Genomic DNA, 15315 nt, shown 5'->3' with positions numbered 1-15315 from the left:
TAATAAAATTTACTTGTTAGAGCGATTTTAGATTTACAGAAAATTTGAGCAAAAATACAGAAAATTCTCATATCCCCCTTGACACTCCCTACACATACATAGTAACCCCATTATCAGTATCCCTCACACAGTGATATATTTGCTGCAATCTATGAACCCATATTGACACATTAGTATAACCCAAAGTCCATAGTTTACATTTGGGGTTGGTCTTGGTGTTGTGAATTCTGTGGGTTTTGAAAAATGTATAATGACTTGTATCTACCATTAAAATATCATACAGAATAGTTCTATGGCCATGAAGGTCACCTGTGCTCTGCCTGCTTCCCATGGCAACAGCTGATCCTTTGACTGTGTCCATAGTTTTGCCTTTTAGAGATCTGTGATTCCGTTTTTAAAATCACTTCTAAGGGAACATCCACACTTTTACTTCTAAGTTATTTAGTTTAGGGACTTCGGGCCTAATTTATAAAAAGTAAAGAAGAGATTGGATTAAGTGCTCTAAAGGACACAGCATTAGTCCATATATATATATATATATATATATATTGCATGCATTTGTATTATATATGTAATATATTTGCATTTCAGGCAAAACGAAGAAGGGTGTAGGATGACCAGAGGCACACACTTCTACTCTTCCCTTCCTCCACATGCACAGCTATAAATAGGCTAAATTGCCTACATTCAGGTCACATTTTAGTCAATGTGATTTTTTAAAATATGTTATAAAAGAAAAAGTAAACTGTGATTGAAAAATGAAGCTTAAAAGAAAAAAAACCAATTTCTCCTTTTCTTACTGATTGCAACTCCATGGCCAAGACTCTCAAAAACATCTCTCCTTTTAACTCTATTTTCTCCTTAAATACACTTGCTCATTTTTCCTAAGAATGCCCTGGACAAGTTGCATGGTGACCAAACGTGCTTCACTGCCCCAGAAGGCAAAGCACAGACCCGCACCAAGTAGTTCAGTAATGCTCTGCCTTTGGCTGCCACGCGGGAGCTGTTGTCACAAAGGCCTGCGGGTTGATTCCATGGAGACCTTCAAAAGCAGCCATTGCCTTACACAGGTTCTCCATGGCTCTCTCTGAGCTGCTGGTTTACCACAAAGTTTATTTTCCCAGTGCTATAACGTGTATCAGATATAGATAGTCACTGGCAATTGGAGCCTCCATTGTTTAATACAGGAAGCCAATGTCCTAACTATCATAAGAAATTACTTTCTTAGGCATGTTGTGTGTTGACCTGACAAGTGCGTATTTTCCCTGTGGGCAATTTACATAGGAAACCAAGTTATAAGCAGTTTCCTTCTGAGGAAAGAATAAGAACAGTAGAAATCAGAAGAGGAGTTTGAATGTTAAATAGCAACATTCAAACATTCAGAATGAAGGTCTAATGCTTTCATATCCAAAATAAGTTTGCTGCTGCATGGTAGGAGCAATAGTCACATCAATATACACTTATTCTTAGAGAGCTACTTTCCTCAGATAAGTTATTTCACAGGCATGGTTAGTTTTTGTCTCACGTGGTTTTGATTCTTCTACACTTTCATCTCCAAGTATACATGTTCTGCTGAACTTTGACTTGTTTTAGATACTAGGAACAGTGTTGAGACATATTGTCTGGAGTCAGATGGTCCAGGGCTAGTTGAGTCTTATTATTTTTTGTTAGCTGCATAACCTTGAACAATTACTCAACCTAAGTTTTTGTTCCCTTATATAAAAAATGGAAGTAGCACGCCTAGTTTTCCAGTTTGTAGCAGAGTGCTTGGCATATGTCAATCAACCAGTGTAAAGAGCAATACTCACATTAAATCAGATTTTATCACTTACTTGTCATTGGACATAATTTTTGTTTCTTTAATGTGATGGCATTTCTTTTATTCAACTAAAGATGTAAATTTTATATTATATTTTTCAAGGAAAAGAAAGACATATCAAGGAGTGTTGAATATATGATTTGGAAGTTTTTGTCAAATTACAATGGGGATGGTGTGATGCTTCATGCACACTAAGAATGCAGGGACCTGGTTGTGAGACAGAGGATAATGGACCAGATGAACCAGCAGAAGGGAACAGCTAGGGAAAGGAAACAGCTGAGGTGAGTTACAGTGCAACGTTCCAGCTGCCTCTTCTCAAAATCATCTTGTGTTGAATTTACATGTTTAGCCTTAAATTCTTTCTTTTTCTTGAGCTATATTGAGTGATTCACTTTTTATTGGAAATAATCATTTAGACCAGAATAGAGAACAACAGTTGATGACATTGCTCAATGTTTATGTGTGTTTGGGTATATGTGTGTGCCTTGGCAGACAGCCTACACATATTAGATGTTGCATTCCATTCCAAGCAATCAACAGGAGGTGCTGTATACTCAGAAAGAATCCAGTTCAAAGGCCAAGTCACATAATCTTTCAAAGTTTGGATGCAAATTATTCAGATGATGACATTTAGTTAAAAAACAAACAAACTCAGGAAAGAATATTGATTTACTGTTTTGACTTCTGGTTAAAGTATCAGATGATAAGAAAATTCCAAATTTATACTCCTTGTCTTATCTCTTTCAGGACTGTTTCATGTATATATCCTCGTTTTTAAATAGATTTCTTTTCCACATTCATACTTGAGACTTCATATCATTAGGCAACATCATATTTCAAAAACACAAACAAAATCCTCAGAGATATCTGGTTCTGTAATGTAGAGAGAGAGATAATAAAGGTCCCTTATTGCTATAAACGTCAAAAGTTTTAGATAAAAAGCATTTTTTCATTGTTAATTATTTAGTTATGTTTCTAGAATGAGATAGCTTTACATACTAGATGAAAGAAGAACCCAACAGCTAGAGTGTTATAAGGAAGAGGTGAGGCAGCCCAGTGTGGAGCAAAGGTAGGGAAAGTACAACCAAACCCAGAAAAAGTCTTGAGTTTATACCTAGACTGCCAGAGACATAGTCATAGTTCTATGCAAGGCAGAGAATTAGAAATAACACTGTTCGTGATAGTGACATGAAACATAGATGCCACACTAGGGATGTGTAGGAAACTAAGAGAGCATTGATATTCCATTTGGGAACCTTGAAAATGAGTTATTAAATTGGTCCGGAAAGAGGAGTTCAGACTTCAGTTGGAGCAACAATGATAGCAACAGAGTACTGGGGAGAAGTGACCCCTTGCTAAGAAGAGATGAGTAAGACAGCAATGGAAAGCAGAGCCATGAACAAACTGAAGAGTTATAAGTAAATTCACAGGAGGTGAAGACTGGCCACTTCAAAGGAGAACATATAGGCCATCAAGCAGAACACAGAAGCCACAACAGGACTCTGCAGGAGACAAGAGAGACTCGTGGGCTGTGAGTTTGAAAGTAGAATGTCTGTGGCTCAGAGACAAATTGTTCAGTAACTTCCACCCACATCGTTTTTATTATATTTCCACAATTAACTGTGGAAGCTGGGGAGGTAGTTTAAAAAACAATGGTAATAAAGTTTTTAAAATAAAAACTGGAGATTCAGAGATCAAAAAACTTGAAACCACTACCCAGTAGACTGCCAGGGAATCATTATGGACAAACTTAACAGTGTTGGATGATAGGATGAAGGTTCTCTTTCATTTTTTTGAGGTGTGTTGGTGAAGTGTTTCAGCTACAGTCCTGCTCAATAAGCCACAGATTCAGTGATCTTCTAAAATTCAGTAAGCTATAAGCTAAACTATGAGCCACACAGGAGAACTATAAATATGGATATGTCTTTCATCCAAAAAGTCTAGAGGGCTTACCAGCCATGGGAACTGTTATTTCTGATGTTTTCCTTCTTTTTGGCACACATATCTGCAAGTAATATATTTACTGGAATTTTTTCCTTGAAAGTTATAGAAGTTCATTCTTGAAAGTGTTGTCCGGATTACTGTCTATAATCCAAGCAAATAGTAAAGTAGTGTGGATAAAACATAGAGGATTAACTCAGCAGGACATGGCTAAACTGTGACGAAGAACATTAAGACTGAAAGAGTTTGAGCCCTGGCTGGGTAGCTCAGTTGATTAGAGCCGGGTCCTGATACACCAAGGTTGATGGTTTGATCCCTGGTCAGGGCACATACAAGAATCAACCAATGAATGCATAAATTAGTGGAACAACAAACCAATGTTTCTCTCTCTCTCTAAAACAAAATCAATTTTTAAAAAGTGTTTGGAAGAAGTGACTGCTAGCCTTGAGATTATGGGCAAAGCAGTAATTCTTTATCTTTTTATATCTTTAACTCAAATCTGGAATATAAACCTAAATTTACATCATTGCTTTATTTTTACTGGTAATATCTCTTCCTTAACACAAATTATTTTTAAGTGTTTTCCTTTGCATAGTATAGGAAAAAAACACTGAAAAGACCTGTATATTTCCCTAACATTTTTTCCCTTCTGAACTGCTACTCATCTCAGAGACTGGAACAGAGAGAATAACTAAAGAATTTCACTTTCTTGACAATTGTGTAACCAAAACCCATGTTTAAATTTCAGCCTTTTATTCCAACTTTCACCACAATGAAAACATACATTGGTGATGGGTGAAAGAATAACTGTCATTACAACGATGCACCTATAAGCTATTTGCACCACACTGTCATGGAGACTCCTCTTCATATGATGACAGAACCAATAGGACAACAGTGGGCTCCCCAGGTGCAGAGCATTTATACCACAAGAGAGCTTATGAGCAACAGAGCCTTTCTGCCCTGCCCCATACCTAAACAACTAGAATCTGCATTTTAGCAAGGACTCAGGTGATTCACATGCACGTTAGAGCTCCAGAAACACTGATCTAGGAACACATCAGAGCTGCGTCCATCTACTAATCGATGTGATTCTTTTCCCTCCCTCCCTCTTCCTCTCTCTTCTTCTCCTTTCCTCTCTTAAGCATTTAAAGCATTTATGTTCATCTCTCAACTAACCTGAAATTTCTCCTGTGGGAGTTTCTAGTTTTATTTTTTGTGCATTAGATGGCAACATTGTTGGGAGATGTGAATGTCCCTCAAAGAGCCCAAGCATCATGAGTTAAAAGAAAAGCTCTGCTCTAAACTCCCATATGGCTCATTGTGTCATATTATCAGATTGTTCCTTAAGAAAGCACAGAGAGTCCAACCCAAGGCTGACGGGAAGTGAGGAGGAGAGGACAGACACATATCAGTACTCAGTGACCTACCAATGATTCAGAACATCAGGAACAGGCTCTCCCCACCTGCCGTCAGACCTGAGGTGGGAGTTTAGGCTGGTTCAAAGTGAGAAGAGTGAAACCATGGGGAGAGTAAACAGTGAGGACAATGAATAGGCCGCTCAGAGGGACACTTTATCTAAGCCACTATCTCTTACCTCAGAGATCACCACAGTAGCCTCTGAAATTAACTCCCTCCTGGATTATATTCCTCCTACTCCCTTCCAAGCAGTTCTCTTACCAGGAGCCAGAGGAAATTCATAAACTCTTAAATAGCTTCCATCAAGCACATAATAAAATCCACCACTTCACCATGACATAAAGAGCCCAATGAGATGGAACCCCTGCCATGCCCTGACCTCCCCTCTACCACTGTGCCAGCTCAATGGCCTGATCTTTGTTCCGCACACCCATTATTGCTCAAGAATATTTATGCCTCTCTGCATGAGACACCCTTTGTTGGCCATCCCCTTCTTAGGATAGCAGGATTCATTCTTGATCATATCTTGATAATCACTCTCTTTCCTAAGCTCTGTTGAATTTTATGAAGAGCAATTTATATCTGAAAATTAAGCTCCAAACATAGCTGTGACCAGGCTACATTGCCCACTGCTTTATCCTAGAGTCTTCACTTGTGCCAACACGTAGTAAGAGCTCAGTAATTTTTAAAGTCATTAATGACGGTCTTCTTTGTTAGTTTCATGTGTTATTTAATATGTAGTAGAGACTAATAAGTTTAATATTAAAATCAGAATTTTATAGATAAGGGAACTGGATCTCAAAAAAATCACTTTGGCCCTGGCCAGGTGGCTCAGTTGGTTGGAGCATCGTCCCATATACCAAAAGGTTGAGGGTTCAATTGCCTGTCAGGGCATATACCTGGGTTGCAGGTTCAATTCCCAGTCAGGGTAGGTAAAGGAAGCAACAGACCAGTGTTTCTCACATTGATATTTCTCTCTCTCTCTCTCTCTTTCTCTCTCCTTCTCTCTCTTTAAAATCAATAAACATATTCTCAGGTGAAGATAAAAAAAAAGATCACTTTGAAAGTAAAAGCATGCCTAAGGTTCAACTCCAGGTTTTTCTAAAGTGAAAGGATAAGGTCATTCTATATCCTAAACCTGCTCAGTCTGGTCATGGGATATTAGATGGAGGCGATTTGTCAGGGGTACGGATGCTTGGAAGTTGGGGAGCTGTGTTGAATGGACTTTTGAAATACTTGTTTCTTCATTTCTGAGAGTCTGTGGACCATTTTCAAAGGGATTTGAACATGCAGTTGATAGCTCTCTATATTCTTTTGATTTTAGCTTCTAAAATAAATTTTTACTTGTGTGATTTCATATTAGAAGCTATTTTCTCAGATTTATTATGGGTTACTGTAATTTTTAACAGAATAGGGACTTTGTAAGTAGGGTCTTTGCATTACAGAGAAGTGAGGAAAAACTGGGCTTTACTTGTGACATCATTGAGGGACATAATTCTATAAGGGCTACAGAAAATATAGGTAAATCTTTTCAGATTTCATTATTTAATTTTTTTCAGTTGTTTTGTTCCTACTCTCATTTTTTTTTTTCTTTTTGTCTTTATCTCTAAGTACAATATGTCTACAAATATGCACTCACACACAAATATATGTGTATATACACATAATTATTTATATATTATATTATATTATTATATTATATTATATTATATTATATTATATTATATTATATTATATTATATTATTATTATAATTATTTATATTATATTATTTTCCTCCATAGGTGGTATCCTGACTCATGAAGCATGCGACATATTCAAAAGCTGGCATTCCCTGGTGGAACAGTGGCTTATGAATCCTGGAACACAGTAAAACATAGAAGGTAGAAAATTGAAGAAAAAAAGCATTAATTTAGGTTGGATCCAGTATCACCCTGTAACATTTAATCTTCACAACATCTATGCCAGATGAGTAATTTTATTCCCAATACCCCTAAGAAAGCTGAGACTCAGGATGGAAACACAGTTTGGTCAAGGCCCACACAGCCAGAAAGCAGTAAAGGAGCATTCACACAGGTCAGCCTGTCCACACTATTATGGTGCCTTAATAGAGGACTTGGACATAGGCATCCAGGGGTATTCATGTTCCCCTGGACTTGGTGAGGAGAAAAGTATGATTCGCTCTGCATTCCAGGCACATTTTATTAGAACAAAGAAAGTGACGAGACTGATTGTAAAAATGGGAAAAGTGATGTACATGAGCTCATGTCTGACAAAGGCAGAGAGCGAGGCTAAATCAGTGCTATCAGAGCTGGGGAAGCGTCAGGAAGATTTGCAGTATTTATTTAAAAGTGCTGTTTTCTGAACCACACCTCTGAATAACAGAACGAGACCATTCGTGGGTGGTGCCCAGGGGTGTGTACTTTTTTAATTATCCCATTTGATTCTAAAGATTTTGAAAGTCCGAGAACAACTGATTCAGCTAATCCTTCTGCTATTTCTGGGCATGAATTCACCTTTTCTTTTGGGAGTCTGTTAGTCACCTATCATTTACTAGAGCTTAAATAAATATAGTGCTTTGCTGTAAAAAGATATAAAGAAATTAGAGAAATTCATTATTGTCTTTCAGAAATTATTTTTAAGTTTGTTGATTCTAGTGTAGTGGATAAAAACATGGGGTCAAGAATCAGGCTGCTTTGGGGTCAGCGATAGTAATTAACAATACAGTGACTCTGAACAAGTTATTAAATGGATGCCTCTAAGGCCCCTTTGCCTCACTGTGTAATTACGACAGTAAAAGATACACTTCATAAGGTTATTGCTATGTTTAATTGAGATAACAAGTGTCAAGTTTTCAGATAGTAACTGACACTTAGCAAAAGTTGAATAAACATTCACTATTACTTATTGAGCATCTGGTAATAACTAAGCCTTTGCTAAATATAAAAATAAAAATAGAAAGTGGAGTCTTGAAGAATACCCTCGGTCCGGACAGTTCCCGCAACACTCTCTTTTACACAAGCCACGTTTAGAGTGGGAAACGATAATTCCTTTTATAAGCTTAGGAAAACAGAGCATTACTTCCTTCTTGTCATCATCCATACCCAGAGAAATGGATAACAACATTTTTTTTTTTGGCTGTTTAAAATTTTAACTTTATTTTTCAATTACAGTTGGCATTGAATATTATATTAGTTTCAAGTGTACAGCATAGTGGTTAACATTTATATAACTTACAACGTGATCTCCCTGATAAGTCTAGTGCCCTTCTGGCACCATACGTAGTTCTTACAATATTATTGACTGTATTCTTCACGCTGTACTTTACGTCCCATCGCTGTTTTGTTAGTGCCAATCTGTACTTCTCAGTCTCTTTGCCTTTTTTTCCCAGTCCCCCAATCCGTCTCTTATCTAGTAATCAACACCTTGTTCTCTGTATCTGAGTTTTTTTCTGGTTTTTTTGTTTACTTTGTTCTATACATTCTACATATAAGTGAAATCATATAGTATTTGTCTTTTTCTGTCTGTCTTATTTCACTTAGCATAAAACCCTCATGGAAAATTACTTGGCCTTAAAAAAAAAAGAACCATTATGACTGATAAGGTGGATAGACCCAGAGGGTATTATGCTAAGTGAGATAACAACTGTTTATGAATTGATCTCTGATCCTTTAGGATTAAAGACTGAATTGTATTCTGACATTCTTGTTCTCAGAAGAGTTATTTTCTAAAATTTTCTAGGTAGATAAGTGATGGATACTATAGTTGCTACTGTAATTTTATTTCAATCTCCATTCAGTAAGTATGTATTAAATGCCTATTCTGTGGAGGCTCCAATGTAAAACTGTCATAATCCCTGCCCTCAAGGAGTTTACACATCTAGTGAGATGTAGCAGTTAATAATAATAATAGTAGTAATAGTGATAATAATTATGTCAAACTATCTGAATAAATAATAAAATTAGCAAATAATGAACCAATCTAATTTCAAATAAAGACAAATGAGAAACACCAAAAACATTTAATAAACCAAGGGTTACAGTTATAGAGTAGTATATAGATAATAGGCACACACACAAAAAAACTCTTCAAGAAATCTTCTCTGATAACATGGGAAAGGCAGAGAGCAGAATAACACAGACACACACTCACACACACACAGACTCAGTCAAAATCCTTCTGAAAAAAGGGAAGGTTAAAGTTGAGTGAGGTCAAAGCAACTTGATTCATTTCAGAAAGGAGTTTTCATCTGAGGAAAACTGGAATTAACACACAGATGGGGATCATATGCAAAGCATTTGAAATGCATGTTTAGTGAATATTGAATTAATAATTCATAACTTAAAATTCACTCAGATGTAAGAAGAGGAGGCAAATAGCATGGATCACAATAGATAAACAATATTTTCTTTTCAAAATTAAAATGTAATACTTTGACCACCACATTAATGTCCTTAGATTTAGATGGCTCACTTCTACATAACATCAAAAGGTAATAAATGCATCCGAATAGCTATAGAATGCCATTTTTCCCCAAGCCACCAACTTAAGTGATGATATAAACAAACAAAGGTATTAGGAGATGGTTCAGTAACAAGAAATATATTTTCATTAAATGAGTATTGCTTAAGCATCTACTAAACGGTGGTTCATGGAGATATATTCAGATTATATTTCTAAATCACTGTATGAAAAGGTAAAACTGTAATAGGCCCTGCCTACTATGCTATGGCTTTCTTTTATATTAGCTCTCTCACCAGTTGTTAACCTGCACATTTCAATGTGTCTCTCCTTTCCCCTCCCTTCTGCTTTCCTACTGCTCATCACCCTTCACTTACACTCAAAATCTACAGCCCTGAGCCCAAGAAGACTTTTGAAAGCGTAGGAGGTAGATATCCTTCTACACACTACACAAGGTAATTTTTGAAAGTGAGTAACTTAAATACACATGCTTACTGTTATTATTTTAAATTATTATTATTAAATTAGTAGTAGTAGTATTGATTAGGCAGGTAAGTTTCAGGTGAGCAACTTGCTCAGGATCAATTCTTTCAAGTGTAAACCTTTTTTTATAAGATGATTCAAAAGTAATTAGATGGTACAAAAAATACATTTGGTAAACTATAAAATTTCTCACCAAAATCAAGACAAAGCACACATGCCAATAGATGTTGAACAACATTTTCCCACCAGACCACACATTCTAATAGTTATCTTTAAAGCTGGTTTAAAATTCAAGGTTTCTAACTTTGCCTTTAACACTCACCTGTAGATTAATACAGAGCAAGAGCAGCTAGTGGCACCAGAGTTCTGCATAAGAAATTGTTTCTGAGTTTTCCTCATCCAGAATACACAACATATAATAGTCTCCTCTGTTCCTTAGCATGTCAAGGAATATTCTGCCTGAGTTAGGAAAGATATTTGTTGGGATGAAAGAAAAGATCCGTTTCCACTGCTCTCCAAGGTTTCTGTAGATTCTCCTTAAAATAGAATCTCCCAGGAGTGGCTTCTCTTCAAAGTTTCTGCTTTCAGATGTGTCCCTCAGCTGTAAAAATAAAGAGTGAGAATAAATAGTTACACGAGTTTGTTCTCAATCTTAAGAGGTGGCATTAATCAGAATAGTAATTACCCTGAGAAGGCTATAAAAACAAGGGTTCATCTTTCTTTCTCCGAAGAATAGCACAATTCTCAGGTATTTTGAGCTCTGCCTCAACTTCACTATAGTAACTCAATCAGCAATGAAGATTCTTTGTGTTTTCCTGACCTTTGTCTTGATTGTATCTTGTGGTCCATCAGGTAATGTCTGTTAATATAGAAAAAGAGGGGAGGGTGGAATTTTTTTTATATAAATGCTTTACTCTGGAAAAATAAAACAAATAAATGATTGTTAGGAAACTGCATATGAATTAATAATAAAATCCACTTTATTTTGCATGGAAGAAGAAATGAGTGAAACTGATAGTTGGTAAGATAATAGAGGGGAGGGACTCCCAAGATGTACAATTAAACCTGTTTGCTGTTTTGTTTGATGAGACTCTGAGTTCTTATGTCCTTCTTACTGCCTTCTCTTTTTGAACTGATATTGACATAGCTGTTGTCAAAATTAAGCTTTCTATAACTAACTAGCCCAGTAATTTGTACTGGGGAGAGGAGTGTTGGAGATATATGGCTCTTTAGAACACAAAACATGTAGACTATTTTTTCCACATCTTTTTCTCTTTTCTCTTGAGGAAGCATGCACAGAGTAGATATTTAAGGATATTCTATTTCAAAAAAAAAAAAAAATGCTAGTGGCAAAAGAAATAGTTGGATAATAAAAACATGCCAATTTACAGGGGATAAAATCACAACTTTTTAATACAGGTGCCTGGGCATGATTTCAGAAACAAAATAGTTTAACTCTATACTTTAAAGAACTTTATTTACTTATCTATCTATTATCTGTCTGTCTATATATCTGTCTATGCAAGTGGATTAAACTTGGATTTATGATCATGGCTACTTTTTCTTAGCTTCACAGAGGAAAACAGGAGAAAAAACAAGAGAAAACCCGAAAGATCTTTCAGAGAGAAAAACAGAATGTTACCTTGTTCGTGGTGCTTGCAAGCCTTCATGCAACTCCTGGGAATACATATATAATTACTGCGATAATAAGCCCTGCTGTGTTGTAAGGGAATATATAAGACCAAGTTAAATGCCACAGTACTTTAGCTTATAGAAATGTAATTTTTATTCCTACTATACCACGCAACATTACAATGTAACAATATTATTAATAAGAAAGAACTTTCTACTTTATTTAAATCTATTTTCTCATGAGTGTCCTTTGGCCTTCTTAATTACACAACTATAACATGGCAACTAGTGAGTTCAATGTTGAGCTAGTACAAGCAAAATGAAGAAGAAACAACCTCTTCATTAAGCTGGCCGTTCTCCACTCACATTGCAAACACCCTCCATCCTTAACACTTCCCTTCATCTCTGGCCTGTTTATTTACCTTGTGCAGTACCTAATTATTTCCATAGAATCTTTCCGGTATCAACCATCAATCATGGTTTACGCCGCCTTTCCATATTTTTAGCAAAAATATGCTTGAGTTTTGGACACAAAGTCATATACATCATAATCCCATAACAGAACAGTACTGACAATGTGAGAAAGTGTAATCAAGTAAAGCTCCATGAGGAGTAGAATGTGATAAGAATAGAAGCAAATTAAAAACATTTTAAAGGTATTTTTTCTAATGGTAAATAAGAATACAGAAATGTCCAAAAATAAAAAGAAAAGTCAGTTCTTATTCTAATTCTACTGTCCAGAACTCTTTATCACACTCAATTCTGTACATAAGCAGCTAACCCAAGGGGCTTTTCTCTTGGTTCTTAAGAATTTTATTTAACTCCTTTATCTTATAACTCAGTATTTAATGCTTCTTTTCTTGTCCCTGTCTTCAGTGAACTCATTGTGCTTCCAGTTTTTCACATTCCACATTAATTCTATCATAATATTGAATTAATGTTGACACAAAATTTCTTATGAATTATAAAGTACCCCTTCAGTAAATGCTTGATATTCAGAATTTAAAGTCTTCACTGAGTGTTTTTTTGTTTTTTTTTTTTAAACCTATAGCTATAGCACAGATCTGGATAATATAAAAATGTAGGTCCAAATTCTGATTTAGAGGAAATGAACAAAAGTTTAGTGCATAGGGAAGTATATGAGGAAAGGATAATTCCCAATTTAGTTTTCTTACTTGAAAAAAATTTGCTGAACAATGCAATGATTCAGTAGGAAATATTATAAAAGGTGCAGATTTGAAAGAAACATTTATGAGGTGTTAAGTTTAGCCTTCTCTGCTGTATACATGAGTGAAAGTCATGAAAGAAAAATGTGCTTTGAATATAGATTTGAGGAGCCATGAACTGAAGTAATAAGATTAAATCACCCAAGGGAAGACTACAGATTGAGGAGGGGAAAATAATCTAAAATACCAACAAATAACATCAAAGAATGTTAAGAAAAACTAGACTATACAAAAAAGGGCAAGAAGAAACAGTTAGCCCATGAGAAATCACTCCCAGTTTTCATATCTTTCAAGAAGAGCACCTAGACATAGAAACAAAGAGCTAACATGGTCTCACTATGTTTTATGTTAATTTCTGACCCACAGAACCAATGAGTATAATAAAATGGGTGTTTTTTTAAGCCATCGAGTTTCAAGGTAGTTTGTTTCACAGAAATATTAACCAGAAGAGTGTATAATTTCTAACTATAAAAGTTTTGTTTTTTTTAAAAAAAAAAGAAATACTACGTAGTGAATCATAGGCAGGACTTCTGAAATGGTGAAATAGAGAACTTAAAAAATCTGCCCCTTCATAAAAGCAACAAAAAAACTGGCAATAATGGCAAAAAAATAATTTTTAAGAGCTCTGTGAATGAACCACAGACTTAGAAAAATCCAAGGAACATTTATTCAAGAAAAAAACACCACTTAATTTCAGTAAGAACAACTAGTTTTGTGGTATTTTAACTACTCTATTATGGTCCAACTCACCCTAGCTCTGCAATACCCTTGAAAACCAGCAGCCTCTCAACCAAAGTATTTGAAAACATATAATGCATATTTACAACTTAATAATAAAAAACACATAACCCAATTATAAAATGGACAAAGGAATTGGATATATATTTCTCCAAAGAAGATATACCAGTGTTCAACAAGCACATGGAAAGATGTTTAACCTCAATAACCAGCAAGAAAATGCAAATCAATATCACAATGAGTTACTACTTCCCACCCACTAAGAGGGCTATAATTAAGATATTAACAAATGTTGGTGAGGGTAAGAAGAAATTGGAATTTTCATGCACTGCTAGTAGGAATGTAAATTGGGGCAAATACTTCACAGAGCAGTCTGACAGTCCCTGAAAAAGTTAAGAATGGAGTTTTCACTTGACTCTGCAATCCCACAGTTAGGCGTATGTGCAAGAGAAATGAAAACATATGTCAATGCAAATACTTGTACACAAATGTTTATAGCAGCATTATTCATAACAGCTAAAAGGTGGAAACAACATAAATGTCCAAAAAACCAATGGATTGATGAACATTATGTGACACATCCATACAGTGGAATATTTTGGGGCAATAAAATGTAATGAAGTACTGATTCGTGCTACAAATTGATAAACCTTGAAAATATTATAATGAGTGAAAGTAACCAGTCACAAATTTCACATATTTTTCCAGTTGTGTGAAATATCAAGACTAGGCAAATCCATACATACAGAAAGTATATTCATGATTGTCTAAGGCTTAGGGAAGGTGAGCTCAGGAGGCGATAGCTCCAGGGTAGAGGGTTTCTTCTGGGACATTGAAAATATTCCAAAATTGATTGTGGTGATGATTACACATCTCTATGAGTTTATTAAACACCATTGAATTGTATGCATTAAGTATGTTAATGGTTTAGTATGTGATTAAATATCAATAATGTTGTTATCTTAAAAAGAATACAGGCAAACTTCCTGTCAGAAATTATGTTAAGACAAAGGACAATGTATCAACATGTTTAAATGCTGAAAAAATTATATCAACCTAGAGCTCTACTCAGTGAAAAAAAAAAGTTTCAAAAATAAAAGTGAAATAAGGACACTTTCAAGCAAAGAAAACCTAAAATAATGTACTTCCATCAGTGCTTTCTCAAAGAAATATACAAAATTTTTCCAGTAGAAGAAAAAGTATACAAGATAAAAGATTGGATCTACCAAAGGAGTAAATTGAACTGGAATTTGTAAATTTGTAGCTAAATATAAATATCCTTTCCCTCAGTTTTTAATCCCTATGAAAGATAATTTACTGCCTTAAACAAGAGTAATAATATATTGTGCAGTTTATAGCACTGCAGCAAAAAAATGAATGAGAACAATTGCCCAGATCACAGGATGGAAAATAGAACTATTGGATTATAAGGTCCCTATATTATATGTGTAACTTAAAGACCTGTATTATAAACCCGACAGTAAGATTATATATATATGTATATATATATAAAACCAATGGGGTAGATAAATGTAATTTAAAAAAATAAACAGATGAAGGGAAGGGAAGGGAAGGGAAGGGAAGGGAAGGGAAGGGA

The 15315-nt window shown here is 35.3% G+C and overlaps 1 protein-coding gene across 1 annotated transcript; it reads left to right on the top strand.

Moving 5' to 3' along the window:
* Positions 1-10916: 10916 nt before the first annotated feature.
* DEFB113 (defensin beta 113) lies at positions 10917-11872 on the top strand (the record flags this gene model as incomplete). The annotated part of the gene is made up of 2 exons (XM_081140612.1): positions 10917-10974; positions 11745-11872. 2 exons carry the CDS (start codon positions 10917-10919, stop codon positions 11870-11872), a joined length of 186 nt encoding a protein of 61 aa, XP_080996738.1.
* Positions 11873-15315: the final 3443 nt, after the last annotated feature.

Source organism: Miniopterus schreibersii, assembly GCF_964146895.1.
Source record: "Miniopterus schreibersii genome assembly, chromosome: 6".
Classification (NCBI taxonomy): domain Eukaryota; kingdom Metazoa; phylum Chordata; class Mammalia; order Chiroptera; family Miniopteridae; genus Miniopterus; species Miniopterus schreibersii.
The sequence above is the reverse complement of the archived record's forward strand: the minus strand, read 5'-3'. Positions and strand labels throughout refer to the sequence as shown.